Source organism: Meles meles, chromosome 7, assembly GCF_922984935.1.
Source record: "Meles meles chromosome 7, mMelMel3.1 paternal haplotype, whole genome shotgun sequence".
NCBI lineage: Eukaryota > Metazoa > Chordata > Mammalia > Carnivora > Mustelidae > Meles > Meles meles.
The window spans coordinates 11,324,101-11,351,398 of NC_060072.1; the positions used below are offsets into that span (position 1 = coordinate 11,324,101).

Consider the following 27,298-nt stretch of genomic DNA (forward strand, 5'->3'; position numbering starts at 1 on the left):
TGGACTCGGGAGAGCGTTCAGACTGAGCTGAAGTCTGGCTTCTTTGCAAGGTTTACTCCTGCAGCTCACCCCTCCAGTCCGTGCTCCTCAAACTGGGGGCCTTTTTGCTCCCCCAGTCTCCGTCTTGGGCAGTGTCAGGGAGACATTTTCATTGTCCCTCCTGGGGACGGAGTGCACTGTCGTCTAGTGGGTGGAGGTCAGAGAGGCTGCTAGATCCTGCAGTACACAGGACAGCCCCCACGGTGTTTGCAGTGCTGGGGCCGGGGAGCCCTGCTTTAACCCATCATGTCACCATGTAGTTCCCCCCTTCTCCCTCTGCCTGGTGCCACCTCTTCCCCTCCCCCACCAGTACTCATCCCAACTTCTAGGACCCAGTTGACATCCCATCCCCTCTGAACCCCGTGCTGCTTTGAGTTTTCCTTGAACTTGCGCCCTCCTCTCTGTTCCTGCGGTGAGTGACTTACTCATTTGTCTTTCTTCATTGAGTCTTGTGTTGGCGCTGGCTGTTTACGTGGCCTTCCCCTCCACAGCGAAGGTTCCACGATGTTATAAACTCCTTAGATCCTCTGTACTTTTGTCACCATATTTTTGCACATGGACCTTCAGTATGTAGTAGCTTATTGAATAAGTAAATCTCAGGTATTCGACAGTTTCTGGGTAACTTCAGCAGCCGCCTTCATAGGCCCTTCCTTAAGGATGGAACTCAGGCGCCTTGCTGGTTTTGGTAACTCCGAAGCAATGGCTGCAGGAAGAAAGGAGAAGGGACATGTTCACCTGTGCTCTCTGGGTGGGGGTGGGGATAAAAAAACCAAGCAAGGAGCCTGCTGGCAGACAGGGGTGGTGAAGCTGGAACAGGGCTTCCAGTGTCTGAGCTGAGGTCACCGGGTCTCTGAACTGCAACCTTTGTTCAGAGAACAGAGTTGGTTCACCCAAGGTCAGACAGACCCCTGGCCCCTCTCAGTGCCAGTGGTCTAAGGTGGGAGTGTGAAGGCCCTGGTATAAAGCAGCACCAGGAGGGGGTATTTGCAGCTTCCTGTTAGCATGAGTAGTGTCTGTGTCCCTGGTTTGCTGAATGAACCAGGGCTTCTGAGTTTGTTTTCTCCCAGAGAGGCCCAGAGAGCTCCCGGAGTTGTTGGCGGGAGGCAGCTGAGGCGGAATCCCAGCCAGTCTGAGTTTGAACCTGGGCTTTGTGACCTGTGTGGGCCTCATTGCCCCCACCTTTGGGGATGGTGAAAAAGGAAAGCTGCTTCGCAGGCCCTCGGGGCTGGATAGCTTTGAGATGAGATGGGAGGACCTGCAGCTCCAGGCCCAGAACTTGGCCATGGAAGCCTTTACATAGACCCTCGTTGTCTAGGAATGGACAAGCTCACAGTCTTTGGACCAGTGATTTGTCCCAGTCGAATAAATTCTGTCTTTAAGGGGCTAGCTGTTTCTTTTCCAAACAAGCACACAAGTCAGTAAAAAGAGAACCAAGTGAAGGGTGGGAAGCTGGGAGAGAGAGAGAGAGCGGGGGTGGGGGGTGTCTTTGGGAAAACAGGAAGGAGTAAAATGTCCAGGTGGATGTTCGGGGAGAAGGGGAAAGGGAGAAGGCAGGCAATCAAGGAATTACATTTTGGGTTGAAAGCAGAGGTTTTTGGTCAACCTATTTTCTTTCAGTTTCATCATTTCCTGAGAGTCCTAATTTAGCCTCTGGTCGTGTCCTCTCGATTATGGCCTAAAAAGGCAACTACTTGGGTTTCTTGGAGTTGGGCTGGCACCCGCAGGAAGCTGGTGTGGAAAGGGCCGGCCTCCACCGGATCTGCTCTCCAGTGGGGAAAGCTGCCTTCTTTTTCCTTAACTCCTTGCTGGCCTGTGAACCCTGCAGAGTGCCACAATTTCCTGAGGTCCCCTAATCCAGACCCCTGAGCTTTTTCCCACGGTTTTCCTAGTGCTGGTGTGGCTGCTGCCCCATGGGCGTGCTGTTCCTGGCTGTGCATACCAGTCAACCCTTTTGGAAAGCATTTTGGTAATACTTCTCAAGGCCATAAAAATGTTCCTTTGTTTCAGTAATTACACTTCTGGGAAATTATCTCAAGGTGGCCCACCACATAAGGAAAAAACCTAATGAGTGTCGTCCCCCCCCCCCCCCCCCCGCCCAGGCCTGGCACTTTGGAATATTATGCAGCCATTAAAAGTGTTTCCCAAGGGGCGCCTGGGTGGCTCAGTGGGTTAAAGTCTCTGCCTTTGGCTCAGGTCATGATCCCAGGGTCCTGGGATTGAGCCCTGCATCGGGCTCTCTGCTCAGCGGGGAGCCTGCTTCCCTCCCTCTCTCTCTCTCTGCCTGCCTCTCTATCTACTTGTGATCTCTGTCTGTCAAATAAATAAATAAAATCTTTAAAAAAAAAAAAAAAAAAAAAAAAAGTATTTCCCAAGAAGGCCTTGGAGTCAGGAGTCCTGAATTTGAGTCCTCGCTTCTCTAGGTGTGTGACCGAGTGGGATCAGTTCCCTCTTAGAGCCTCTACAACTTGGGCTGGAAAGTGAAGTTTTGGATAAAAATGGTCGGGCAAACTGTGGCCCTGTGGGGGCTTTTAGTCACGATGAGTAGGAAAAATCCACAATGTGAAACCCCATGCTCTGCCCATGATCATTAAACCTCTCCAGTGTTTTTAGGATTAGGAGGACTGGAAAAAAAGAGAAAACTGGCTTTAGCGGGGAGGGTCTTAGGAATTTATGGGGATATTTTTCTTTCCTTTTGAAAACTTTATTTATTTGAGAGAGAGAGAGAACACACACAAGCAAGGGGAGAGACAGAGGGAGAAGCAGGCTCCCCACTGAGCAGGGAGCCCAGTGTATGATTAGTTTCAGAGGTGGAGATTCGTCAGTTACATGAACCCCCCCACCCCCCCTCATCACATCACATGACCTCCTAAATGCCCATCCCCCAGCTACCCCCTCCCCCCACCCCCTTCCACTCCAGCAACCCTCAGTTGGTTCCCTAGGGTGAAGAGTCTCCTACGGTTTGCCTCCGTCTCTGATTTCATCTTACTTTTGTACAAAGTGTCGGAGAGGCCATTTAGTATGGTCCTGGGACAGGGAAGGGAGAAGGAGCTGCTACCTCCCTAGCGTCCCTTCTCTGATGCCCCCTTTCATTTCTGACACCTCTGGCTGGTGATGGCTTTCTCCGTCTGCACCCTTCGAGGTCACTGCTCTCGTCTGCTTTGCTGGAAGCCATACTGGGCACACACGTGTTCATAGCCGTGGGGGCCCAGGGGCCTGTCCCCGACTCGGGTGGACAGCGGAGCTCAGCGCGGTCACTGCATGTGAATGTACCCATCTGTGCTGGCGGGAGGGCTTTAATACACACCCTTGTTTATGGTGACCCCATAAACCCCGCCCCCGTGTCCAGCCCATGTATATTGATCTTGGCGCTGCTGCTAACCCATGTCGTTCCTGCAGAGCTGCTGACACCAGATAGCTCTGTCCTTGGCCTGGCCGAACGGGGCTCAGCCGGGCTTAATGAAAAGTTCTGCTCAGAGAGGGGCATGGAGGTGAACAGGGAGGCCTTGGACCAACCCTGCATGGGAGCCTTGGCACCCCTTGAGACAGGGGTGCAGCCGTCGGTGTTGACCCAGCTCTGGGGGGACATAGTAGGACTCTCCTGTCTTACAGGAAGTGCAGACTCCAGGTCTCATCAGGGGTAGACCGGCCTAAAAGGAGGGCAGGATGAGGGGCTGGGGAGGTTGGCCCCTGGCAACAAGCAGCCTCGGTGTGGCCCTCCAGTGCATACTCGCTGATGGCGTTCCAGGGGCGACCGATGGCCCAGGGCTTGCAACCCAGAGGGAACTCGTGTGGTGCCGAGTTGCCAGGCCGCCAGACGATGGTGTTGCTGGGATGAAGTGAGTCTGATGAGGCCAGAAGTCCTTGCGCCGTCACTGCCCAGTGGCTCTCACGGACAGCAGCAGGCCAGGGAGTGAGAATGGTAAAATTCCGACTGCGCTCTGATAGCACTCAGTGTGTTGGATGCTGTGGAATGTGTCCCCCCACACTCCCTGTGTCCCACTCAGTGTATGGGCAGTCTGACCTGGCTTGGAGGCCAGCCTGACTGTTCTGTGGGTCCCCAGCCCAGGTGTGCCAGATAGAGCCCAGACTGGGGGAGCCCGCCAATCTGGGTTAGAGCCCCGCACACTGAGTGTACTGGGCGATTCTGGGCAAGTAACTTGCCTTCTCTGAGCCTACTTCCTCATTTATAAATTGGGGATAATAAATGATCTTTTGTAGGGTGATTGATGTTTCAGTGAGGTTATTGTTAGGTTACCTAATGACTATTCCCTTTTCTTCCACTTGGAGGGATCTCGTAAAGGGCATGGGATATCCTTGGGTGTTATTCATTGGGCTGGACTAGTGGAACTTTTTTTTTAAAGATTTTATTTATTTGAGAGAGAGAGCACGCGCACATATGTCAGGTGGGGGAGAGGGAAAGGGAGAAGCAGACTCCCCACTGAGCAGAAGCTGGATCCCAGGACCCTGGGATCATGACCTGAGCCCAAGGCAGACGGCTAACTGACTGAGCCGCCCAGGTGCCCCTGGAGTAATAGAATTCTTAACCAGCAGTGGACTCAGGATTTGGGGGGACGGGGTTCAAGTGAATCCCTTTCGGCATGTTGATGGGAGATAGTCTTGTCCATTTTGGGTTTGAAGTTTGCTGAAGGGTTTAGAACAGTAGCCTGTGAAGCCCTCTGCTCTGTGATCCTTCCAAATCCTCAAGCAGGGCAGTGGCATGGGGATGGGGAGACTGGTTTCGGGAGCCTGGGTCCTAGGACTGAGGAGGCTGCCTGGCTACTCAGTGGTCAGTTGGATGGCAGAGAGGGAGAGGGTGGCGGGGATGTCCTCTGGCAGAGAGAAGCCTTCCATTTGCTTGAATGCTTGGCGGGTGTGGGAGCAGGGACAGCCTTCGGAGATCCCAGCCCCTACAAACAGAAGGTGAGGCCAGGCGGTCCCTTCCTGCCTCGCGGACTGCTGTTTTCTTCCACCAGTCTTTGCAGGTGGATAAATGCCCCTGGTCCCCCAAGAGGGGCTGCTAGGGTTTGCTTGGCTGGGACTGTAAACAAAGCCACCAGCTGAGGTTGCTGGGGAGGCTGCCAGGCTCTGTTCCATGGACTTGCCTTCCCTCCTGTGGGGGGTGGGGAGTCGAGTGAGCAGATTTCCTGGAAAACAACCCCTTTCCTGGAATGCGTCCAGGGGAGCCCCTTAGTCTTGATCTGGAAAGCATTTAATGAGCCCAGATAAGATAGGCCTGGGCAGCGCAGGCTTCTTTTGTTCTGTCCCTCCCAAACCTCCAGCCTCCTTGGCATCCAAGTCCCTGGTGGAATCTAGATGTGTGAAAGCCCGTGTGACTCTGGATTTGGATCTGGGGTCCTCCTGGCCTCCCTGGCCTGGAGATGGGGGCCTTGACCACAGAAGGGAGAGGCCTGCCTTGTTGTGTGCGGGGCAGTGAGCTTCTGGGCTGCTCCTCAGGGGGCTATGAGCTGGCTTTGTCTCAGACCATGGTTTGGAAGTCCTGCAATCTGTTTACCTAAACCAGCTGTCCTCCCGGTGGGTCCCAGCCTCCGCCTTTGTGCAGGAATAAGCACTGTGGTTATCCTGTGGGAAGGCCATGGGACCAGGAGTCCTGAGTCCCCCCCTGGGTGACTCTGGACAAGCCCTTGAACCTCCAGGGAGTTCCCGTTTCCTTGTCAGTAACATGGGATGTAGCATACTTCTTACTGACCACACAGAGTTATGATGAGGATCTTTTTTGTTAAGATTCCATTTCTGTAGTCGAGGGAGAGGGAGGTAGGTAGCAAGAGAGGGCAGAAGCAGGGAGGAGGGGAAGAAGCAGGCTTCCCGCTGGGCAGGGAGCCCCGCTCGGGGCTTGATACCAGGACCCTGGGATTGATACCAGGACCCTGGGATTGTGACCTGAGCCAAAGGCAGCTGCTTAACTGACCGAGCCACCTGGGCACCCCCTGAGAATCTTTTGAGATAGCGAAGTAGTGTGCAAGCATTTTCATGAACCATTGAACACACAGGTGTAAGGGATTATTTCATCCTCTTTATTTTGCAAATGAGTTTTGAAAAACGCAGACATGTGGTGCTTCAGTTCTGGACATGGGTTTGAGGGCTGCCTTTCACATTAGTGGCCCACAAGGGAAGCACTCCTAACTGTTCCTGAAGTTTCCTGGAGCCTGACTTCTTTCCTTCTTGCCTTATTTCTTTGGGCTGTGTTATCGAGATGGAATTAGCATCTCTTGGCAACACACTAGTGTGTTGGTGTTTTTATTTTTTTTTTTCCCCTCTTGGTTGACTCCGTGAAATAAAAAGTTTTTTAAACTGGCAACTTCCGCTGTGCGTGGTTGTCATTCTTTGCCTTTTTTTGGGGTGGGGAGCTAATTAGAAACTTGCTTTTGTTGGAAGTTCTCTTAAATTGTGTGATGTCTTTCCTGTCTCAGCGCGTGTAGCAGAGTGACTGTGGTTACGTCTGTCTCTCGAGAGTCAGGGTAGACTCATCATTGGGCGTCACGGTGGTTTTACAGATAAGTTGGACTGTGGATGGGTCTTAGAATCTACCTTCGGGTGAACTTCTTACCAGAACGTGTGATGACAGCTCCTTGTCGTCGTCTCCGTTGTGTACATCTTCCCAGAAATGAAGAGCGGGAAGACACTGGCAGCTGCTGCCGGGTTTTAGGAGTTTTGCTTGTCTACTCCAGCGGCGCCCTGTTCGCGGAGACCAGACGGGGTCAGCAGGCCTTGTGCGGCTGAGGTCGTGGTGTCTAACTTCTCCCCCTTGATCCTCCCGCAGGTCCTGGCTGTGAGTCGCCATGGCGCAGCAAGCCGCTGATAAGTATCTCTACGTGGACAAAAACTTCATCAATAACCCGCTGGCCCAGGCCGACTGGGCTGCCAAGAAGCTGGTATGGGTGCCTTCGGACAAGAGCGGCTTCGAGCCTGCCAGCCTCAAGGAGGAGGTGGGGGAGGAGGCCATCGTGGAGCTGGTGGAGAATGGGAAGAAGGTCAAGGTGAACAAGGATGACATCCAGAAGATGAACCCGCCCAAGTTCTCCAAGGTGGAGGACATGGCAGAGCTCACGTGCCTCAACGAAGCCTCCGTGTTGCACAACCTCAAGGAGCGCTACTACTCGGGGCTCATTTATGTAAGTGGGGCCCGGGGCTGGAGGCGGGGGGCCCGGCTCTGTCCCATCCCCCTCACCTGCTTGGGCGCTCTTGCTCTGGGAGAGGAGGGGGCTCGAAGAAAGCAGGGGTGACATCCTCAAACTAGGCCTGGGAGTGTCCTCACAGAATGTTCTGGTTCTTCTCTGCATAGCCAAAACACACCAGGAAGACTGTTTAGATCTGCACGGAGGGCGAAGGTCATGGTGTGTGCCTACCCACGGGCCTGGGTCCTGGGTCTTGTTGGAGGCCGGAAGGCTGGTTCTTTCTGAAGCAAGGGAATGCCATGTCCTGGTTTCCCACCTGTTCCCCCTGTACCACCTGGTCCCCTTCCCCCTCCCCATGGCCCCGCCTCTTTTTTGGACTCTGTCATCTTATTCTTGTTAGAGGCCTGTCGGTATGCCTTGCTTCCCCGGGCAGGGCGCTTTGAGCAGAGATGAGCATCGAGAGCGAGGCTTGAACCCTCCGTTCTGGTGCTGTGCCGGGCTTAGTGGCCCAGAAGGGCCCAGAGCATGCCAAGGAGAAAGAGCGGCCCTTTCTCTGTCCTCTGGGCAGCAGGGCCACCTGTGCAGAAAGACCGCTCATCCCTGTTTTAGGAAATGTCAGGAGAGAAGCGTTTTCCCATCTCCCGTGTAACAGGCTCCACAGTCTTAGGGTCCTAGGGTCACAGAGTTCTTCCTGATTTCTTACTTCTTCTCTTTAGTTCCAGGGTATTTCCTTCTAGTTTTGTCTCAGGTAGGGAAGAACTATCTGGCTCTTGTTATTCCTAAATAGCTCTTTGTTTAAAGATGCTGTTATATTCGCCTTCTTGGTCTTGGAGCTAAATACAACGGTTCTCAAGTTTTGTTTGAATGGGAGGAAGAAAACATCTCGAGAGCCTTACAGCCCTCTCAGTGGGAGGACCAAGCCTCAGACCCAGGGCCTGGCCCATGATCCCACACGTAATAAAAGGACATGCTGGGCTCATCCTGGCACAGGGATGGTGAGGGTCCCCCGAAGAGTCAGCCATTTTTTTTTTCTGTACAACCTCAGGCTGACGTCAGCCACATGTCCGTAGGGCCCTTCTCCACCATACTGGACCGGCATCCCTGAGTGCTGTGCGATGTGCCAGAGTCCTCTGTGGGGCCATGGGCCGTCCTGGATTGCCCAGAGCTGCTCACCGGGCCGGACCGCCTGCCAGCGCTGTGTTCCCTTGCTGGTTGCTAAATTGGCACAGGATCACGGGGTTCTTGTTTTCTGCCATCGATGACCTCCCTTTGGGGATGAGCCTGATCAGTCAGGACCTGCCAGTGAGGCCATAAGCAGAGAGGTCTTCCTGGAAGAGTCCTTCTTGTGGACCAGCTTAGTCCGGCCTGCTGATATGGCAGGTGAGGAGAGCTGAGGCCCGAGAGGGCCGGAGCCCAGCGCAGGGTCATACAGCCTTCGACTGGAACTTGGGTTTCTGGACCCTTCAGCCCGGCTCTCTCTTTCTTGGTGAGAGCACTGTATGGACAAAATTAAAAGCCTCTGTTCCTAGGGATCTTGATCACTGAAATTCAGCATTTGGTGACTTGCAGAAAAACAAGGAGTCTGGAAGGAAGCATTACTTGTCTGTTGGGGCAGGTGGGAGCCAAGGCTGATGGCCTGGGAGTGGGATGCCCCCTGGGGAGGCTCCATAGCTTATTGTACCCACTCTGCTGTGCCTGGGGGCTGGCATGGACTCTGGTATAGGGCATGGGAGGCGGAGCCTCCAGGACCTGGTTCAGATCTTTTCCGGCCGCGTGGCTTGGCCACAAGGAGCCTCCCTTCCTCCCTGGTGAGAAGCGTGTACGTGCCAGCCCACACCTGCTTCATGGCAGGGCAGGGCTCCGCGGCCACGCTGTTCTCAGTGAAGGTAGCTGGTCCTCTGCCTGGCCTTCCCTGGTGTCCCTGTTTAGCTCGTGTAGCTACTAGGGATTTGCTGAGTGTGGCACCCACTGGGCGGCCTGTGCTGGCCTCTGTCAACTGGCTGCAGACTGTTTACTCTCCCACAAAGAGAAACGTTACTGAAATGCGTTCACTGTTAGCGGCTTCATCTCCTCTGAAAGCGTGGGTTTCGCGGAGGCAGGCACAACTCTGGTTGGAAGCATTCATTCCTGTTTCTGTCACCTCCCATGTGCAGTTCTTCCTGCCTCAGACCGGCCTCCTTCCTAAGCATCTTCCCCAGAAGGGAAGTCGATCATCTCTGCAGTTGCCCTATTGGGGACGCCAGCAGGTGCAGAGCGGCGGGGGGATCAAAGCCGCTGGGCAGGGGCTACTGCCTCATTCACGGTCCACCTCTCTGCGCGCGATGTTCCAAGTTGCGGCCCGGGAGTCTTTGTGCAGTGTGTTTGCCTGGTGGTGTGGGCGGCGTGGCTAATCTTGAGCCACAGCTGCTCTGTCTGTTTCCCGGGGGGTGAGGCCCTGGGTTAGGGGGCGGCTGGGCACAAAGAGCCTCTGTGGCCGGTGAATGGAGCAGCTCCATGGCGTGGCCGGGGGGGGGGGGGGCAGCCACTCACTCTGTGTCCTCCGGTCCCTGAGCCTCCCTGTGCCAGCAGGCTGCTTCCTCCCACCTGAGCTGCCAGGCTCACACCCTGCTGGTTTGATGGGATTAGTTTGGAGAACTCTGAAGCTCTGCCGAGAGGGCCATCCGCAGGACCATCTGCCCACCCAGCTGTCCAAAAGCCTTGTCCCAGGAGCCCCCAGTCCCCTTCTGCTGGCATGACCAGCTGTTTGCACACATCTGGCTCCGAGGCACGCCCTAAAAGTGTGGCAGTGTGTCCTTGGCTTTCATCGGGCTGATTTCCTAGAGTGTGGGTTTTCTCAAACCCCAGGAACAGAGCTCAATTGTTTCTGAGCTCCTGGGATGACCTCACTGCTCCCTGGCCTTCCACTTCATCCCCGCACCCCCCTCCCCCCCCAACAGTCGAAAACCAGAAGTCTCCCGCCTTTCTCTCATCTCCCTGTGATACCCGCGCTGCAGGTGGCCAACACCACGTGCAGACCTCTTTGCTTGGAGCTCTCCCCGTCCCCTGTGAAAGAGGACTTGGAGGGAAAACAAATGACTGATTATCCCAGGAAGAAAGAAAATCGAGGGCCCTGAGTCCCCGCCTCCCTACAGAAGAGGCAGCCAGACACACTTGGTCATTTCCAAACTTGGCTACTCTTCCGCAGGCAGGCCGCTGGAGAACCCTCCGAGTTCTGCTTTTAATCTCTAACTTCTGCTTGGGAAGTCCAAGTGCGGTAGCCCTTGGCCACGGCTGGGAAGGAGCTTTGTCCTCCCGATTGGTGCCCGGGTTCTAGTGGAACCCACCTTTAGGTTCAGCCACTAGCTCCATCTTCCACTGGGCGGGACTGGAGGGGCGGGGCTGGGGGGCGGGGCCAGCACAGAGTGCCCTCCCCTTAGGGTGCTGACTGCTGTTGGATTGAGGGGTGCCACCATAGGCAGTGAGGTATCGTGATGATGAAAACAAAAAGACAAGAGTTCAGAGGACTGGCCCCTGACCAGGATGCTCTGGACTGGAGGTGGCGGGAGACCTAGGGCCTCTCCCAACCCTGCCTTTAGCTGCCTCAGGACCTTCAGCTGTCATTCAACAGTCAGGGCTGCAGGTGTGTGTGAATCACGGCCCTGCATGGCTGCTTCTGGGCTTGTGGCACGTTGTCCTCGGAAGAGGGTGCTTGGGTTGCTCTCAAGGCTTAAACAGCTGTACCTCCCAACTGAACACCTGTCACCTGGGTGGTCTCCAGAGACCTGCCCAGCTTGTTAGGAGTCTCTCCCTCTCTCTCTCTCTCTTTTTTTTTTGGCTGAGGAGAAAGATCTGGGAAGGAAAAGGTTCTTAGAAAAAAAGAGTAGTCACAAATTCATGTGAATTTAAGACACCGAAGGCAGATCCGTCTAGATCTCTGTTGAGGCTTGACCATCTCTGCGAGAGCCCTTCAAGGTAGACTACTTTGTGGTTCTGCAGTTTACTTGGTGCAGCCAAATCCTTTTCTCTTTGTGCATCTCGATGACAGTCACATCTCTTACTGTCCTTGGGTCCGAGTTTCGTAACTGGACTTCTGTCGTCTGTGAGGCCTGCTGTGGATCTTGCCTGAGGCGCCTGCTTGTTGGCATGCAAAGCTGGCCGTGGTCATGCAGTTGAGGGAGAACCCTCACCGAAGGAGCAGAGCCAGGGCTGGTGGCCCTCCACCTGCAGCAGAGCGGGGCTCGGGGAGCGGGGGGCTGCGGGGGGCTGCGGGAGGCTGCGGGAGGGGGGCGTTTCACGTCAGCCCGACTCTGGGTCCTTGGTGGCAGGCACTTTGCCATGAAGTTTGCATACCACCGAGAGTCCAGACTTCCTAACCCACTTCTGTCCGCTGCTCTTTTCTGTAGACTTATTCAGGCCTGTTCTGTGTGGTCATCAATCCTTATAAGAACCTGCCCATCTACTCTGAAGAGATCGTGGAAATGTATAAGGGCAAGAAAAGGCATGAAATGCCCCCCCACATCTATGCCATCACAGACACCGCCTACAGGAGTATGATGCAAGGTGAGTGCCTCGACCTTCCCCTGCAGCCTTGTGGACACCTTTGCAGGTGCTCATCACATTCAGTGTCACGCTGATCTGGGGACTTGATCAGCGCTGATGGCCCTTGTGGTGGCACAGTGCATCTTGGCAGTCTGTGATTCACTGTGAGAGAGCCAAGGCAAATGGCGATCAAAGGACATGTTTGTATGTTGAGAGAATGTCCTAGAAGCTTTAAAAAAAAAACGCACTTCCTAATTACCACAATTTCTCATTCTGGTAAAGACTGTCTGTGCCAGTCCCCTCACTTCCAGGCCTCTTATTATGCCAGATGCTCCTTTTCCTTGCTTTTCACATCTTTTCTCTTGCTCCTCCCCCATAGTCTGGAAACGTGCTTGGGTTTTTCCCATCTTTAAGAAGCAGACACTGAATCTCTCCTGGATTCTGTACCCCCTGTGGTTTGTCTTTGCGCCCTCATCACAGTGGAGGTTAGTAGAGGAAGTCTCTGCTCCTCAGGCCTCCCTGCCCTTCTCCAGACTGTCTGACAGGGGTTACCCTCCCTTCTGCGTTGCTAAATCCGTGGTACTCACGTGTTCTTATCTTGCCTAACCTCTCCCCAGCGTTGGACAATCTTGACCACTCCTTTTGAAAGTCCTGCCTTCCTGTGTGACCCTCTCTCTGGTTCTCTAGATCTCTGCCCACCCCCCCCTGCCTGGTTCTCTCCTGCCTCTCCCCTGCCCCCGCTCATTCGTGCCTCTCAAGGTCTCTCTGCTTGCTTCAGTGTTCTCTGGATGACGGACCCATCCACTCGAGTGGCTTGGCCAACACATTCCGGCTGAGGACTGGGCTTGTCGCCGGATTCATAGCCCCTTGGCCCTGGCTGCCACTTCTCCAGCTACCCAGGCACCTGAGCCCGGAGCCTGGCTCGCCCTCCACTCTCCGCTCTCATTCTCCCTCCTTGTCTAAGTCCATCAGCACCGTCTGTAGATTTTATCTCTGTTCTTATTTCCTTGCTCCTCTCTTATCCCGTGGCCCTGACCTCAGTTAGGGCCTCCACAGATTTTCGCCCGCTCTGTCTCTCTGACCTCCTAACCTTCACTCTCAGTAGAGCCCTCTCTCTACTTTGAGCAGAGGATCATTTTCCTAGAATGTAAAGCTGATCACCCCCCCACCCCGATTTTGAAATCTTAAAAAAAATCTCGAAAAGGCTCCTCATGGCCCCAGAGAGATAACCCCTGAACCCACCAGCAGCACACTGGTGCCCTTTGTAATTGGCTGCCCGCCTGCCCCTGACTTGGCCGCCACACAGACCTTTTCTGGACACACATTTCTGTGTCCAGCTGCCTTGCCCATGCCAGCTGCTTGCAGTGCCTGGCGGGTCCCTAATCTCCTGTTAAAGACGAGGCTGAAGCATGCCTGCCCTCCAGGGAGGATGTCTGGGCTAGATTTGGTGACACTTTATTTGGCTTAGGTGTTCACACGTTTGTTTTTCTCTCCTAGACATGGACGGGGCCCATGTTGCCTTTAGATTCTCGAGCTCAGCCAGGTGCTTGGCGTGTGGTAGCATTTCATGTAATTTCAGTCAGTCCCAACTTCCAGGCAGGGCTGTATGCTCACAACCACATATCGATAGTGGTTTCTTGAATCTTCATACCCGTGCGCGGTTTCTTTCTTTAAACTTTGCAGTGAACCTGGGCAGTGGTGGTCAGGAACCTTGCTGCATTAGCAAACTTCAGTGGTTTGAAGGGGCGATGAGCAGGTCTGTCCCGTACCGTGCACACAGCGTTGGCGGGAAGGCATTGCATTGCCAGACTTGATGAATTATGCAGGACGTACAATTTTGGCCTAGCCTTTGGCTTCTGTTTATGTCTATGAAAATTTTTGGAGGAAGCCAGCCCTTTAGTTTTAAAGTAGGATGTCTGTTTCAAAGTGCTAACTAAAGCAGTCTGGTGGGAGAACATTCTGTGAGATTCCAGAAGAGCCTGAGTCTGTCTCTAGAGGCTATGAGTCAGTTTTCTCCTAGCTGTCTTAATTGGCCTGGTGCAAGTTCACCCCGGAGTCTTCCTGAGCTCTGCGCTGCTGAATTAGGGCAGTTCCACCCTCGGATCCTGGATTTGAACGGCTTTCTAGCACGCGGGCTTCTTTCAGTTTCAGTAAGCCGCAAGTTCTCTGGGGCGAGAACAACGTCATGACGTAGAGCACGGCGCCAGCAGTTGGAGTCCTTGGAACTGGACTTCAGTCTTCCGACAGCCTGCACGTCTCCTTCCTAAAGAGATTAGTCCCATTTTTATCCAACAGAAAACTTTGAGGGGCAAAAGCCAGAGCTCTAGGTTGGGGAAGTCATTGGGAAAAAAGAGAGGGATCAGCAGAGGGCCGGAGCTTTCCTTTGTGTTGACCAGGAAGTCTCAGCTGGAACTGAATGGCCTTGACAGGAAGTAGGGATCCCCCCAAATTATGAGAGCAGGTGGGTGGACTTTTCCATCTTTTGGAGACCGGGATGGAAATCTGTTGTGGGCCCAGGAAGCCAGAGGTGTTGCTGCTGCCTTTGAATGATCTGTGCAAATGCGGCATCCCCGTAATTTCTAGCTCTCAGTCCACGAGGCTTTCCCTGCCCTCCGTGTAATGCTGGATTGCTGCAGCCCAGAGCCCCACGGGGACCGACTGAGAACATCTCCCAGTCCCTTCTCATACACAGCTGACCTGCACCAGCAGTTAGCAACAGGTTTCTTGTTCTTGGAGCAGAGAGGAAGTTAATTAACAGAAGTTGCTAGTCGCGATAAGAAGGTTCACCAGTAAAGAAAGTTCCGGAGAGGAGCTGTGGTTCTCGCCCTGTGTCAGGTGTGGACGGTGCTGTGGTGCCTCGGTGTCCGTGGGGAGTGGGGATGAGCTCCTAGCACTGGCTCTGCGGGAAAATGGGGTTGCTCTCTGCCACTTTCTGACTAGCCTGGTCCTTTTCTGCTCTTTAAACTGGACAGGAACTAGGAAAAAGTTTCCTCCCTGCACCGCCTGTGGCTTATGACATACTAGCCAAATAGGGTAGTTGGTGTCTTTGGGGACTTTTATGAGATGAGCTCTTGGCCTGTTGCTGGGACCTCCCCATCTTTCATCTCCTAAATGAAGGATTTAGGAGATCGTCATTTGGTTTGTCCATGGGTCCTGATGTGTGCCTGTTGTCCGTTAGCATTACTAGTGTTCATTTCCACTTTCAGAAGCAGCCAGTTTGGATGATAAATTATACGGTCACTCTACCTGATTGTCAGACTACACCAGGGTTTCTCACACTTGGCAGCAGTTGACTTTGGGGCCAGAGAATCCTCTTGGGGGAGGGGGCTTGTCCTGGTCCTCATAGGATGCTCAGCAGCAACCTGGCCTCCAGCCAGCAGATGCCAGCAGCTCCCTCCCTTTCCATGGTGACAACCAGAAACGTCCCCAGACATTACCACCAGATGTTCCCCAGAGGCGGGGACTGCCCCCACTGGAGACCCAGTGGACTGAGCCCCGCAGATTAGTTTCATTGCGTGTCGACTCCCTGGATCAGTAGTGCCTCTGGCCTGGCTGGCTGAGGGTCTGAGCCTCGATGCCAAGGAATGTTGGGAGAGATGAGTGCTGTCTGCCATGGGCACGGGATGGGGCATGGCCGCGTTTGGTGCCCTGGATTATTCTGTGGAGCCAGGAGGTAGAAGGTGCCAGAACACCGAGAGGTCTAGTATATGATTCTGGCACCGGAGGCTCTGGCAGACCGGGTGGAGGGACGAGACGTGTTTGTACCCAGATGCCTGGGGCTGCAGCTACGTAACGAGACCAGCTGCTACCCACACCTGGTGCCCGCTCGGCTGCGGCAGCTGTCAGGTGTCTCGGGAGTTTGGGGGGAAGGCGTGGCCGCTGAGGCCCGGCGTGGCCGGGAAGGTACTGCTGAGGTCGGATCCTGGGGAAAGGCCGGCAGGCGTGTGTCAGTAGGTGGTTCTGGGGCAGCCTAGACGTGCCCGGCAGTTTTGCTTGTTTTTAGTCTCGACCTTGGGTTTAATTAGAGTTGTAGTGACTTGGTTGGTTCGCCCTCCAACCCAGGCCTTTCTGTTTGGTTAATCTGTTGTCCTGGCCATTAATTCATCTTCCTGCCTCGGGGATTCAGTAAATGCATGTCAAGCTGGCCGGAGTGTGAAGGAGAAGTGGGAACTGGCTGTTGCCCGCCAGGCAGAGGACAGCCCAGTGGGGCATGTCCCTGGGCAGGAGCCCCGCGTGGGCTATAGAAGGGGTGACCAGGTTGGGAATGGCATGCCTGGCTTCCTCTGGGGCCTGGCCTTCCGGGGTCTCCCTCTGGGGGAAAGGGTGTATGTGTGTTCTTAGAGGAGAACCAACCCATTAAAGGACCCAACTTGAGCACAGTCCTCTGTCCAGCGAAAGTAGAAAACCTCTTCTCTGTTGATGAGGTAGAATGCTAGGTTTGGGTCACTTGGGGTGACTTCATGGTATTTTAATGAGCTCTCCCAGCACTTCTGGGGGGAGTAGTGGCAGGGTCTGCCCGCCTTCCAGGCCTCAGCTAATCTGAGAACCATTTAACCCTTTGCTCTGTGCAGGTCCCGTCTCTGCCTCTCGGGGGAGGCTGCACAGGCAGCAGCTGGTCACCAGGCAGTCGCCCGGGTCTGGTACGCCTCCGAGGTCTGTTGGCAATGGACTGACCATCGTGGGCCAACAAGGAGTAGAATTCTAGTGCTGCTGCCTTTGCCTCTGAATGTGATCCTTCTTATTCATGGGCGGAGAGATAGGCCCAGAAATAAATGTCCCTGACTTGTCTAGTGCCTGCAGAGTCGGCCCCGGAAGCCGGGGTCTCCTGGTGGCCCTGCCGGTGCCTGTCCCCCAGGGGCACTGTTGCCCCTCGCTCTCCGGCTGCTGTTTGGAGGATGGCTGGCTGGTGGCCCTCACTCCCTCTCCGTGTTCTCCCTGCCCGTTTCTCCTGTGGAGCTGCTTTCCAAGGCCTTTCTGAGTTAAAAGCGCCATATGGGTGAGGCCCCGGGGAAGGGCTTCGAGGGTGCAGTGAAGCATGACTGCGAACATACTCAAGGGATAGGCGGCCGACGAAGCCGCAGACGGGGTGACTCCCCAGAGCAGGAACGTGTGGCCTGGAGGCTGAGGCCGCAGAGGCCCTGCTGCTGGCAGGGAGGTCCTTAGCTGGGTCCCAAGGCCCACCCCGCAGGATTGTGCCCCCTGGGGAGGTCCTGAGGGGCAGGGAAGGGAGCTCAAGGGGTGGTGGGGAGAGCTGGGTTGAGGGCTGCGGGGCGAGCATGCGGGGCTTTGACTGGTGACACTGTGACATGGCGCCTCCATGCTAGGTCACTGGCACCAGTTTGCTGGGGCTCTGTGAGCCTTGGTCTTAGGAATGACTGGCCTTGTGAGCCAGAGCTGTGCGGAGAAGAGCGTGCTGGGTTCGCCCTGGATTTGGGTGGGCTCCTGGCTCTGTCGCTTCATGCCTGACTGGGGCCACTGTCCCCGAGCCTTTCTTTCCTTGCTGGCCTCATGGCGTAGTGAATCCTACTCAGAGGGTCATTGCAGGGGTGGAGTGAGGTGCGCGTGCACGGTGCTGGCCTATAGTGAATAAGGGCCGTCTGGAAGGTGCCCTACGCATCTGGAAATGCAGCTTCCTGACCGAACCCTGCCCTGCCCTGCACGGTCGGCCTTCTTCCCGGCACGCTCCTGCCTGCTGGACGCAGGTGATAACCAGTGCTTCCTGGACGTGGCTCCTTCCTCTCCTCCTGGAGCAGCCTGGGACACTTGGGGCTCCCGGTGGCAGCACGCACAGGAAATGGCTTGTCATCTGCCTCCCTGCAGCGGCCGCGTAGCACCAGGGCGTGTGTGGGCAGATGCGGTCTCCAACTTGTCCCATCTTGTCCTCGGCCCAGAGGCCGCAGGAGTCTGGGGGCTGACCTGGCTTCGTTGGGCTTCAGGAGAACGTCGTGCCCTCAGGAGGTGGTCTTCTGGCGCCACTGAAGGGGTCCTCTGTCCATGTGGGGTCGGGACCCTGAGGGGGGGCGGTGTGTTGTGACCTGCAGCCCCGGGCCCCGTGGAGCCAATCCCAGGAAGCTGGTTGCTTGGAGGCCCCCCCCCAAGGAAAGCCCTGTCCTCAGAATGAGGCTGCTTAATTATAACGTACTCCTGTCTGTTGGTCTCATGTCGGTAAAATCTTTCTAGAAGAATCAGTGGTTCGTGGATCCTTTTCAAAGATTCAGCTTGATTTAGGCTTACTTTTCTGTTCGGTGTTTAATTCAACCCAGTAGGCCTGCTGTGCTCTGCTCGGGGCCATCTAAAGTGGCAGACAAGAATAAAGTACCCTCCTGGAGCCCTGAAATTTTGAGGGTGGTTGAAAACGTGGCTCAGTGTCTCTGTGCGCCTCCCCCGCTGAGGCCCCCCCACCCCAACCAACCAAAAGTCACCTGCAGAGTCTGTAACGGCTGAGACGAGCTGTGTGTGTACCCTCCCTGGGCGTGTTCCCTGCTGCCTGTGGACGCCGCTCACCAGCCGTTTTTCCTGTTCTCTCGTGTTCTGGCTCCAAGACTCCAAAGAGCCTTGTGCCAGGAGGTCAGGACTGAACGTTGGTGTGCTCAGAGAAGAGGGTTGCTTTCCTTCTCCTGCCTGATTGCTGGAATTAAGCTGTCAGATGAGAACAAGACTGATTTTCTAAAACTAAAGAGAAGAGAGCTGAAGTGTGCAGGCGTGAAAGGCAGGATTCTCTAAGTGGCTTCTGTAAAATTCCTTCAGTCTTGACCAAGGCCTGTCGGCCCAGAGTCCACCTTTGCAGTAAACTCTGAGGATCCTTGGTGTTCTGTTGGCTGACAGCCTGCGCTGACCAGGGCCCAGGTGTCTTTCCAGCCAGACTTTGTGACTTGATGAAGATCTGTTCTCTGCCCTGAGCTGTGGGCAAATACAGTAGGGCCAAGGTCTAAGCTGAAAGCCAAGGGCAGAGATCATGCCCCAGGAGCAAAACCTGGCCTAACAGTTACCAACACGCTTCTCGCTGCGTTTGGTGGCCCCTTCTCCAGGCGACTGGAGCCAGTGGCTTCTTGAGGCAGCATCTCCTGGTGCCATTGCTCTTCATCTCCTGGCAGGGATTTTCCTGCATTCCTGGTAAAACTCCTCCCAGGGCAGCGTTTCGAAAAGCCAGCTCTGTCTGTGCTCTGACTTGGGAGCCAAGTGCATCCTGAGCTCTGCCTGGTGGTGTCCACCGTGTTCCCAGGGTCCTGTTGTTCTTCCTTTCCTGTGCTCACTTAGTCCCTCCCCGATAGCCCAGCCCTCTGCAGAGCTGTGAGCTGGGGCTTGGGTGGGACTCAGCCCGGCCCCCCTGCCTCTCTCTCCTGTTGTTTGCTGAGCAGAATGTGGTTTAAGAGCAAGGCAGGCTGACCTCCCAGTGTCCGGTGTCTCTGAGCGTCCGGGCGGCATTTGCTGTGGGCTGTCAGCACTCATTCGTGACTTCTGAATTTCCCTCCACCCTCACAAGCCTGTCAGAGGTGTCTGCAGCTGCCCCACGTAGAACGTTCTGGCTCCCAGCCCCGCCCGAGGATGAGCTGTCCGAGTAGCCAGCAGTGGTTTCTGGCGGGTCTGCCTGTGCACTAGGAGCTCACCTGTGTGAGCAGCTGGGTGCGTTTTGGCCTAGAGAGGGCTGGTTTGGGGCCTTACCTGCCCTCTGCCATAATGAGAGTTAAGTGCAGTCCCTGGGGCTTCTAATTATCGAGGGTGCCTGATGGGGGAGGCGCCCGTTCTCAGCCTCCTGCAGTGAGAGCCGTGGGCCTCCTTGGTGGGGTTCAGATACGGCCTCACCTGGGGGAGTGTGTGGGTGTAGACACAGGGCCAAGGCCGGCTGCTTGCTGGCTGGGGTGGCTGCTGATCCAGCACCTCCCTGGTCTGGGCCTAGCTTTGTGCCGCAGAGAGAACAGAGCCAGCAACCACACAGTGTGCTTGGGAGCCACCGGCGGGTTGGGTGGCTGGGCGGGCGGGCTGCCCGAGGCTCCGGGACACTGGGGGCCCTGAGCCTGTGCTGACGGAGTTTCAGTCCACCTGCTTTGCTCACCCCTCGACTTGCCTCCCAGGCACCTGTAACCCACGCTCGTGAAGGGGGCTGGCCTTGGGGAAAGCCCCACATGAGTTTGCAGGGCCCCCAGAACGCTTCCTGAGAGAGTGGCCGGCTCCTTTCCAGGGCCTTCCCAGCCCCCGATTCTGAGCTTGAACCCACAGGTCTCTCCATGTTTCAAACTTGGTGAAAGGCTTTTGCATTTTGGCCCACAAGACCCTGACACTCGTGCGGGTCTGAGGAGAACTAACCCCTGGAGTCGAGGAATGGGCCCTGGGCAGCCCGATGTTTCCTGTGCCAGGCGATGGGGAGCAGGGTTCACACAGTGAGCGACCCCAAGGTGGTGGAAGGTTGAGGCCTGTGTGTCATGGGTCACCCCACACGGGTGGGTCACCCAACCTGAACCTGGCATTGGCTTTGCTTTTTCCTTGGCCCGTGTCCATTGCTTAAGAGACCTGGTTGACCTGAAGAGGGGTCCCAGGGGCAGGGTGCTCTTCCAGGTGTGACCCCAAGAGCAGCCCCTCAGGAACCCCAGGAGGCCTTATCTCAGTGAGCATTTGATGAGTCAGTCCCAGCAGCGGCTGGTGGTGGACCAGGCCCAGTCTCTTCCTTCTGTACTTCCTGTCGGGGCTGATGTCACCACCCTGCAAGCCTTGTGGCCTTTTATGGACAGGAATTGGCAGCTCCTCTTGCTGAGGAAGTGAGCGATAAATAAAGCCCCTAGCGTAAGTCTCTACCTGGGGTGAGATACCTGGGGTCGGGTTTCCCTTCCTCACACCTGAGCTGGCCTTCCGGAGCTGGCTGGAGACACCTGTCTGCATTGGATGTGTGTATCAGTTCTGAAAGGCCTTAGGGCATTTGGGGTTTAAAATAAAATCAGAAGAGGGAATGGCCTCATCGCTGAAGATGTAACTTGAAACCTTTTTTGTTGTTTTTCTGTGAATGGTGCATAGTGGAGAGCTCTGGAGGTGCAAAGGGCCTGGGGTTGTTAAGGACAGTGTTTTCAGGGGCCTGTGCTGTATGTACCACGTGCTTCAGACCCTGATGTCTTTCAGTCCTTGGAGCAGCCCTGCTGGTGAGGCCCTGGCCTCTGATTCTGAGAGGTCACGGGGCCAGTCATCTCCAAGGGGAGTACAGAGCTGAAATCGGAACCCTGGCCCCTCCCTTCTGTCACCGCTCCAAACCCCTGGACGGTGGTGGTCTGAAGTGTGCTCTGACGAACCCTGTCTCCACCACCCAGGCAGCTCTGGTATTTGTCTTTTATTCTTCCAGTGGGGAATTCGAGAAGATTTTATCTGAGGGAAGGCTGCTGCTTCCAGTGAAAAACCATGATAAAGAGATTCATAGGCCTGTCTCTACCCAGCTCCTACCAAGGGAAGGCAGGGGCTCAGGGACCGCAGTCAGGCTGATGCCTTCATCCCGGCAAGGAACCCGTTTCCCAGAACTGGGTTGTCTCTGCTGGGTGCACTCCCATGGTTCTGGGCCATGGGGTTCCTGTTTGGCTGGCTCTCTCCTAGTGTGGTGGAAGGAAGGGCCTTTTCAAATCAGCTTTCAGTCCTTATGGACCCAAATAAGGACTTCAGTCAGAACAGAGCGGGCTGAACTCTGGCGTGTCTGTGTGTGCAGCCTGGTGATTGTGTGGGGCAGGCTGCGGGAGTGTCCCTGCTAGAATGCCAGTGGGGGTGTGGCAGAGTAAACTGAGTCAGGCAGAAACCTTACTGGTTGCTGAGAATTCTAACCATCCCAGTACCCAGAACAGATGCTTCTGAGTTCAGGGACAAATCCAGAACTGCTGGGAGAAGACACACACGCAAACCAGGGACAGAGCCTGCCTTGTCTGCTGGCTCGGGTTATTGTGAGACCACAGGATAACACGCCCAGACCCACTGTAAGAATTGAGAAGACCTTTCCAGACTTACGGGGTCACGGTGTTCTTCATTGCAGGCAGGTGGAATTGGGGTGCCAGGTGGTCAAGAGCTGAGGAAATGGGAGGGGCCTCCATGGGTTTTCCTCTGCAGAAACATTTGCCCAGAAGAGTCTTCTGGTGTAAAATGCAAGTATGGGCGTGTTCCCTTTGAGTCTGTGCTGACCCTGGCGCTTCAGGGATTGGAGGTGAAAGGTCAGGAGAGGAAGGACTGGATGGAGTGGATGGAGGTTGCATAGAGTTTGGGGCTAGAATTGGAAATGGAAGTGTGTGCAGGCCTCTGTGTGTGTACTGACACACACGGCTGTATGTGCGACGGTGTGCGTGCCCACAGAGACGTGTGTGTGCATGCGTGTGCATGCTCGCATCTGTGTCCATGCGTGTACGTGTCTCTGCATGCCCACGTGTGTCCCACAAAGCTTGTCCGTCTGCGTGCGTGTGTCTGCACACGTGCGCCTGTGCACGTGTGCCCCCGTGTGTGTGTGTGTGTGTGTGTGTGTGTGTGTGTGTTTGTGGGCTCTGCTGCTTCCTGTTGTTCCGCAATCCAGCATCTGACTCCTCCTCACACAATTAGAGGAATTCCAGCCATCCCAGGGACGGGGCCTGGACAGCCCTGGGAAAACGGTTCCTTCTGGAAGGGATGGGAATGTTTCCTTTTATGGTAGCGTCGGCTGCTGCTGCCTTAGGCTTGCCAGCACGCGCAGGTACATTCTTGCCCGCTTGTGGAGCGGTGACTAAACGTGCCCGCAGCTGGGGCCGGCCCGGGAGGAGGGGCGGGGGAGGCCGGGGCCGGGGATCACAGCCCTGCTCGCTTCAGACCTTGCTGGTTGCCACACTGACCGTGGGGGGCAGGTGATGGAAACGGCCCCGTCTTCCCCAGCCCTTTGCCCTCACTGCCTCCCAGTCCCATCTGTCTGAGGAGGGTCATTGGGAGTTTCTCCCGCCTCCGCCGCAGGGTCTTGAAGGACATTGCTTTGTGGGAAAGTTGAGAGGGGAGTGGGGAGCGAGGTTGCTGACCGGGGCCTGCTCTGAGCAGGTCTGCAGTGGTGCCCCGGGTGTGGGGTGTGTGCACGGAGGTGCCTGGCCGAGTTCCCTTGGGGTTGAGTTCTTTGGGGGCTAGAGGGAGGGCTGCTGAGGAGGGTGGGGGTAGCTCCAGCTCATGCTGAGTGTGAGGCTTGCTTTAGCCTCTTTTTGTCTGGATGTCCTCTTTCCCTCCAGAGTGACCCGTAGTCAGGGGAAGAGAGATGGCGGCAAATGCCTGGCCCCGCGAGCTCGCAGAGAGGGGGCCCTCCTGGGGCCCTCCCCAGGAGGCCCTCCTGGGGAAGGCCCTCCTGGCGAAGGCGCAGATGATGACCTAGCTGAGTGGTGTCTGTCGGTGTTGAACAGTAAATCATCTCCTGAGGCCATGCGCGCAGGAAGCCATGAGTCACTCCCCGTGGTCCCATCCTGCGGGGCCCTGGCCGGCCAGCGGCAGCCAGTGAGCGTGTCCCTCACATCACCAGCGTCGGTTTCTGTGCAGTCCCACTGCTGAAAACAGGCTAATCCTCCTCCACTACTCCTCTGCTAGTCTCTGTTACTGCTTGACGAGTAGTCCTCTGTTACTCCTCAGCTAGTACTCCTCCACGATTCCTCAGCTAGTACTCTTCTGTTACTCCTCAGCTAGTGCTCCTCTGTTACTGCTTGACGAGTAGTCCTCTGTTACTCCTCAGCTAGTACTCCTCCACGATTCCTCAGCTAGTACTCTTCTGTTACTCCTCAGCTAGTAGTCCTCTGTTACTGCTTGACGAGTAGTCCTCTGTTACTCCTCAGCTAGTACTCCTCCACGATTCCTCAGCTAGTACTCTTCTGTTACTCCTCAGCTAGTGCTCCTCTGTTACTGCTTGACGAGTAGTCCTCTGTTACTCCTCAGCTAGTACTCCTCCACGATTCCTCAGCTAGTACTCTTCTGTTACTCCTCAGCTAGTGCTCCTCTGTTACTGCTTGACGAGTAGTCCTCTGTTACTCCTCAGCTAGTACTCCTCCACGATTCCTCAGCTAGTACTCTTCTGTTACTCCTCAGCTAGTAGTCCTCTGTTACTCTCCCACTGGTAGTCCCCTCTCCTCCTTGCCTAGTACTCCTCTATTACTGCTCGACTAGTAGTCTTTTACTATTCCTTGCTTAGTACTCCTCTGTTACTTCTCAGCTAGTACTCCATTACTCAGCTAGTCCTCTATTGCTGATTGATAAGTACCCTATTACTGCTCGCCTAGGAGTCCTCTCTTACTCTTTGCCTAGTCCTACTCCATTACTGGTAGTCCCATATTAATGCTCGACTAGTAGTCCGCAGCTAGTACTCCTCTGTTACTCCTTGACTAGTACTCCCACTGCCCTGGCCGTGCCACCACCACCCACCATGGGACTTCACAACAGACAAGTAAATAGCCGCCATTTGTGGAATTCATTCTCTCGACTTGCCAGGCCCACTTCATCTGTTACTTCTGTTTTCCGAGCTAATCCTGCCAGGGAACCAGTAGCATATTTATTTTATGGGTAAGGAAACCCAGACTTGGGATTGAAATACCTCACCGCGGGACTCCTGGGTGGCTCGGTCAGGTGGGCGTCTGCCTTCGCCTCGGGTCGTGATCCCGGGGTCCTGGGATCGAGTCCCGCATCCAGGTCCTTGCTCAGTGGGGAGCCTGCTTCTCCGTCTCGGCCTGCCGTTTACCCTGCTTGTGCTCTCTCTCTCTCTTTCTCTCTCTCTGGGACAAATAAAGTCTTTGGGGCGGGGGCAAGGAAGTGCCTCATTGCAGCTCAGATGTTAGTAAGTAGCCTGGTCCTGGGTTTGGCTGGTTTGACCTCAGGGAGTTGTGGGTATTACACGGGACAGGATGAAGAGAGGGAAAATGAGTTTGTCTTCGCAGTTACTGCTTGAAAGTGGGCCTCCCGGCTGACCCAGGTCCTCCCAGACGTCGGCGGGCGTCTGTCAGACTTAGCTCCCAGAGCGTGGACGCTGCCCTTCTTCCGGCGCGAGGAGACTGCGTTGTTTGTGTCCGTCCTTGCGGACAGGGTCACAGCTGGAGACCGTTGCCGAAGGTTCCTGACAGCCAGGCCTCGAGACCCAAGTCGTCACAGAGACCGGTCAGAGGCTGTGGTGCTGACAGGCTTCTGTTCCACCCCAGACGGGCGGCATGGCGCACCCCCCACGTACCAGACGCCGCACGGGGCTTCTCCCCGCCACAGGGGGGCCTGGGGCTCCAGGAACCCGGGCCTACACACGTCGTGGTGGTGGTGGCGGCGGCGGCGCAGGACCCCGGGGCCGTCCTGCGCGAGGCCGGCCCTGTCCGCCCAGCCCTCGCCAGCCGCTGAGCCAGCGTCCCTTGTTTACACGGGGACGGACGGTGTTTCCCGCACCTGCACGGGCCTTCTCTCTGTCAGCCCGCACCCCGCGTTCCGAGCACCAGGGCAGGCCCCCCCTCAGCCCCTGCAGACTCCGGGGAGCTTTCCCCGAGGTGGTCTCCCAGGGGCGGGACAGGCCACCAGGTGAGCAGTCTGAGCTCCGGGCCCCTGCGCCTGTCCCTCGTCCAGCGAGGTCCCGGGTCGGCACGTGCAGGGGCCCCCGCGAGGACAGCAGGCCGGGCTTTCTGCTCCTGCGAAACGGGCAGCTCTTCAGAAGCCCAGTGGAGAGGCTTCTGTCTCAGGCAGAAGTTAACCTGGATGTTTCCTTTGTTTCAGACCGAGAGGACCAGTCCATTTTGTGCACGTAAGTGTTTCTGGCTGGGGAGTGGGGCTCGTGTCACCCCAGTGTCTTCTGGCTTGGAGGTCTCCTCCCGAAACCCGGGCTGGCAGGGAACATTCCTAGTCCAGGCCCGCCCCTTCCCCAAGGGATGGACCCTAAGGGAGTAGGTTTGCTGCTCGCAGCCCCGTGGCACGGGGAAGCTTTATTTCAGGCCAAAGACTGGCTCGCCTTCCTCAGAGAAGCCCGTGGACAGTGTGGGGAGGTTTGTAGCAGAGGGGGCCATGAGTCCTCAACAAAGCAGGGTTGGGAACGGATTGGCCCCTCCAGAGCACGTTCCTTCCGGCTCGGAACGGTGGCTTTCTCAGTCTGCTCGGCTGTGGGCTCCGGGGCTGCTCGCCTGGGTCCTCTGAACTCAACAAGAAGATAAATAAACCCCGTTGCCTGCCGGGGGACTTGACGGTACAGAACATTCCTCCAAGTGGTTTCGAAGGGACATGCATAAGTGCCTTTGACCTCTGAGTCAACAGCAGCCTAAAACTGATGCCTGAGACTTTTGGACACAAAGGCTGCCAAGTGACCAGGGCAGGCAGTGTGTATGCATGTCCTGCTTGCTGTCCGGCCTCCAGAGGGCCATGGGAAGTGGCCAGAGTGAGGATTCCAGAGCTTAGCACTTATCTGCTTCTTCCCTTTTTCTGCCACTAGGGTTGGGGCCGTCACTGACACCCAGTCGAGTTGGGGGCGGTGGAGCATAGGTCGGGAAAGGGACGGACTTCAGGGATTTGGCCATGTCTCCCCTGAGAACTTCCTTGCCTCTCTTGGCAGGGGTGAGTCTGGAGCCGGCAAGACAGAGAACACCAAGAAGGTCATTCAGTATCTGGCTTATGTGGCCTCCTCACACAAGAGCAAGAAGGACCAGGTGAGTGCGGGCCATCCTCCCACGGAAGCGCCTCATCTTCCCGAGGAAGAGCCTTTAGTGATCTGTGGTTTGGAGCGTTTTCGGGGCTCGGAGCAGAGGCCGGACCCACTCTCGCGGCGGCTGCAGCTTGGCCGTCCCAGGAGTGGGCCCGGTGGTAGCCGGTCCGCTTCTCCCCCAGCCTCCTAACTTTCCGAGTTGCTGTGGAAATGGGAGACCACTGGCGTTTTGCAAAGCCGGCGCTCCTCACCTCGGCGGCTAATGGCTGTTTGGCCTCCGCCCCCGAGGTCGGAAGAGAGATTCCAAAACTTCGTTCTCGAGTTGATGGAGACTTGCAGCCTCTCGGGCAGGCCTGCTTTTGAGTCCCCGCCACTTTTCCCTGCTGTTGAGATGCCTCTGGGTGGACAGTCCCCCAGGGAAGAGAGGAAGGGCAACCGGCAAGTCATCTCACTTCCCTTTTTTTCCCCCTTCCTCTTGATGGATTTTGGTCGAACTCAGCAGTGTCCTCGCTAGGTGAGCCTTGCACGTTTACTGCACGTTCTGCACCGGGAATGCGTGTTCTGCCCATCGTGTGCCCTTGGATTATGTATTTTTTTTCTGAGCAGCTTTTCACTCCACACCATCATCACTTTCTGCGGCTAGACCTGTTCTCTTAGGCTGGGCGCACTGACTGTCTCGGGAGAAGGGACGGGTGTGGCACATGGTGACCTCTGGTGCACTCTCAAATGTCTGCTCCTGCAGAGCGGGGGTCCGGGGCTGCGTCTCCGAAGCTCTTCTCACAAACGGTGGCCGGGCCCCGAGTTCTCCCGTGAGCACGGCAGCCGTGAGGCTCTGTGCCGAGCCCTGACCGGGGCTCAGTGGAATGGGCATCCGCTCCCCCAGAGCCCCGCGCCTTTGGCGTTCGGACCAGATGGGGATGACCAGCCCCCCACGGCCACCCCTGTGCCGGTCAGGAGCCACGCCTGGAAGGCCCCCCCGCATTGGAGCTTTCCAGGGTTGGGG

General features: G+C 56.0%; 1 protein-coding gene across 1 annotated transcript in view; it reads left to right on the forward strand.

Annotated features, from left to right (window-relative positions):
* The window catches only part of MYH9 (myosin heavy chain 9), an 89,464-nt gene that overhangs the window by 22,725 nt on the left and 39,441 nt on the right, over positions 1 to 27,298 (forward strand). Inside the window, exons 2-5 of the mRNA XM_046011458.1 lie at positions 6,818 to 7,169; positions 11,555 to 11,711; positions 25,380 to 25,407; positions 26,206 to 26,299. Coding sequence (XP_045867414.1) covers positions 6,837 to 7,169; positions 11,555 to 11,711; positions 25,380 to 25,407; positions 26,206 to 26,299 — 612 coding nt within the window. The 5' untranslated portion in view covers positions 6,818 to 6,836. The remainder of the gene's footprint in view (positions 1 to 6,817; positions 7,170 to 11,554; positions 11,712 to 25,379; positions 25,408 to 26,205; positions 26,300 to 27,298) is intronic.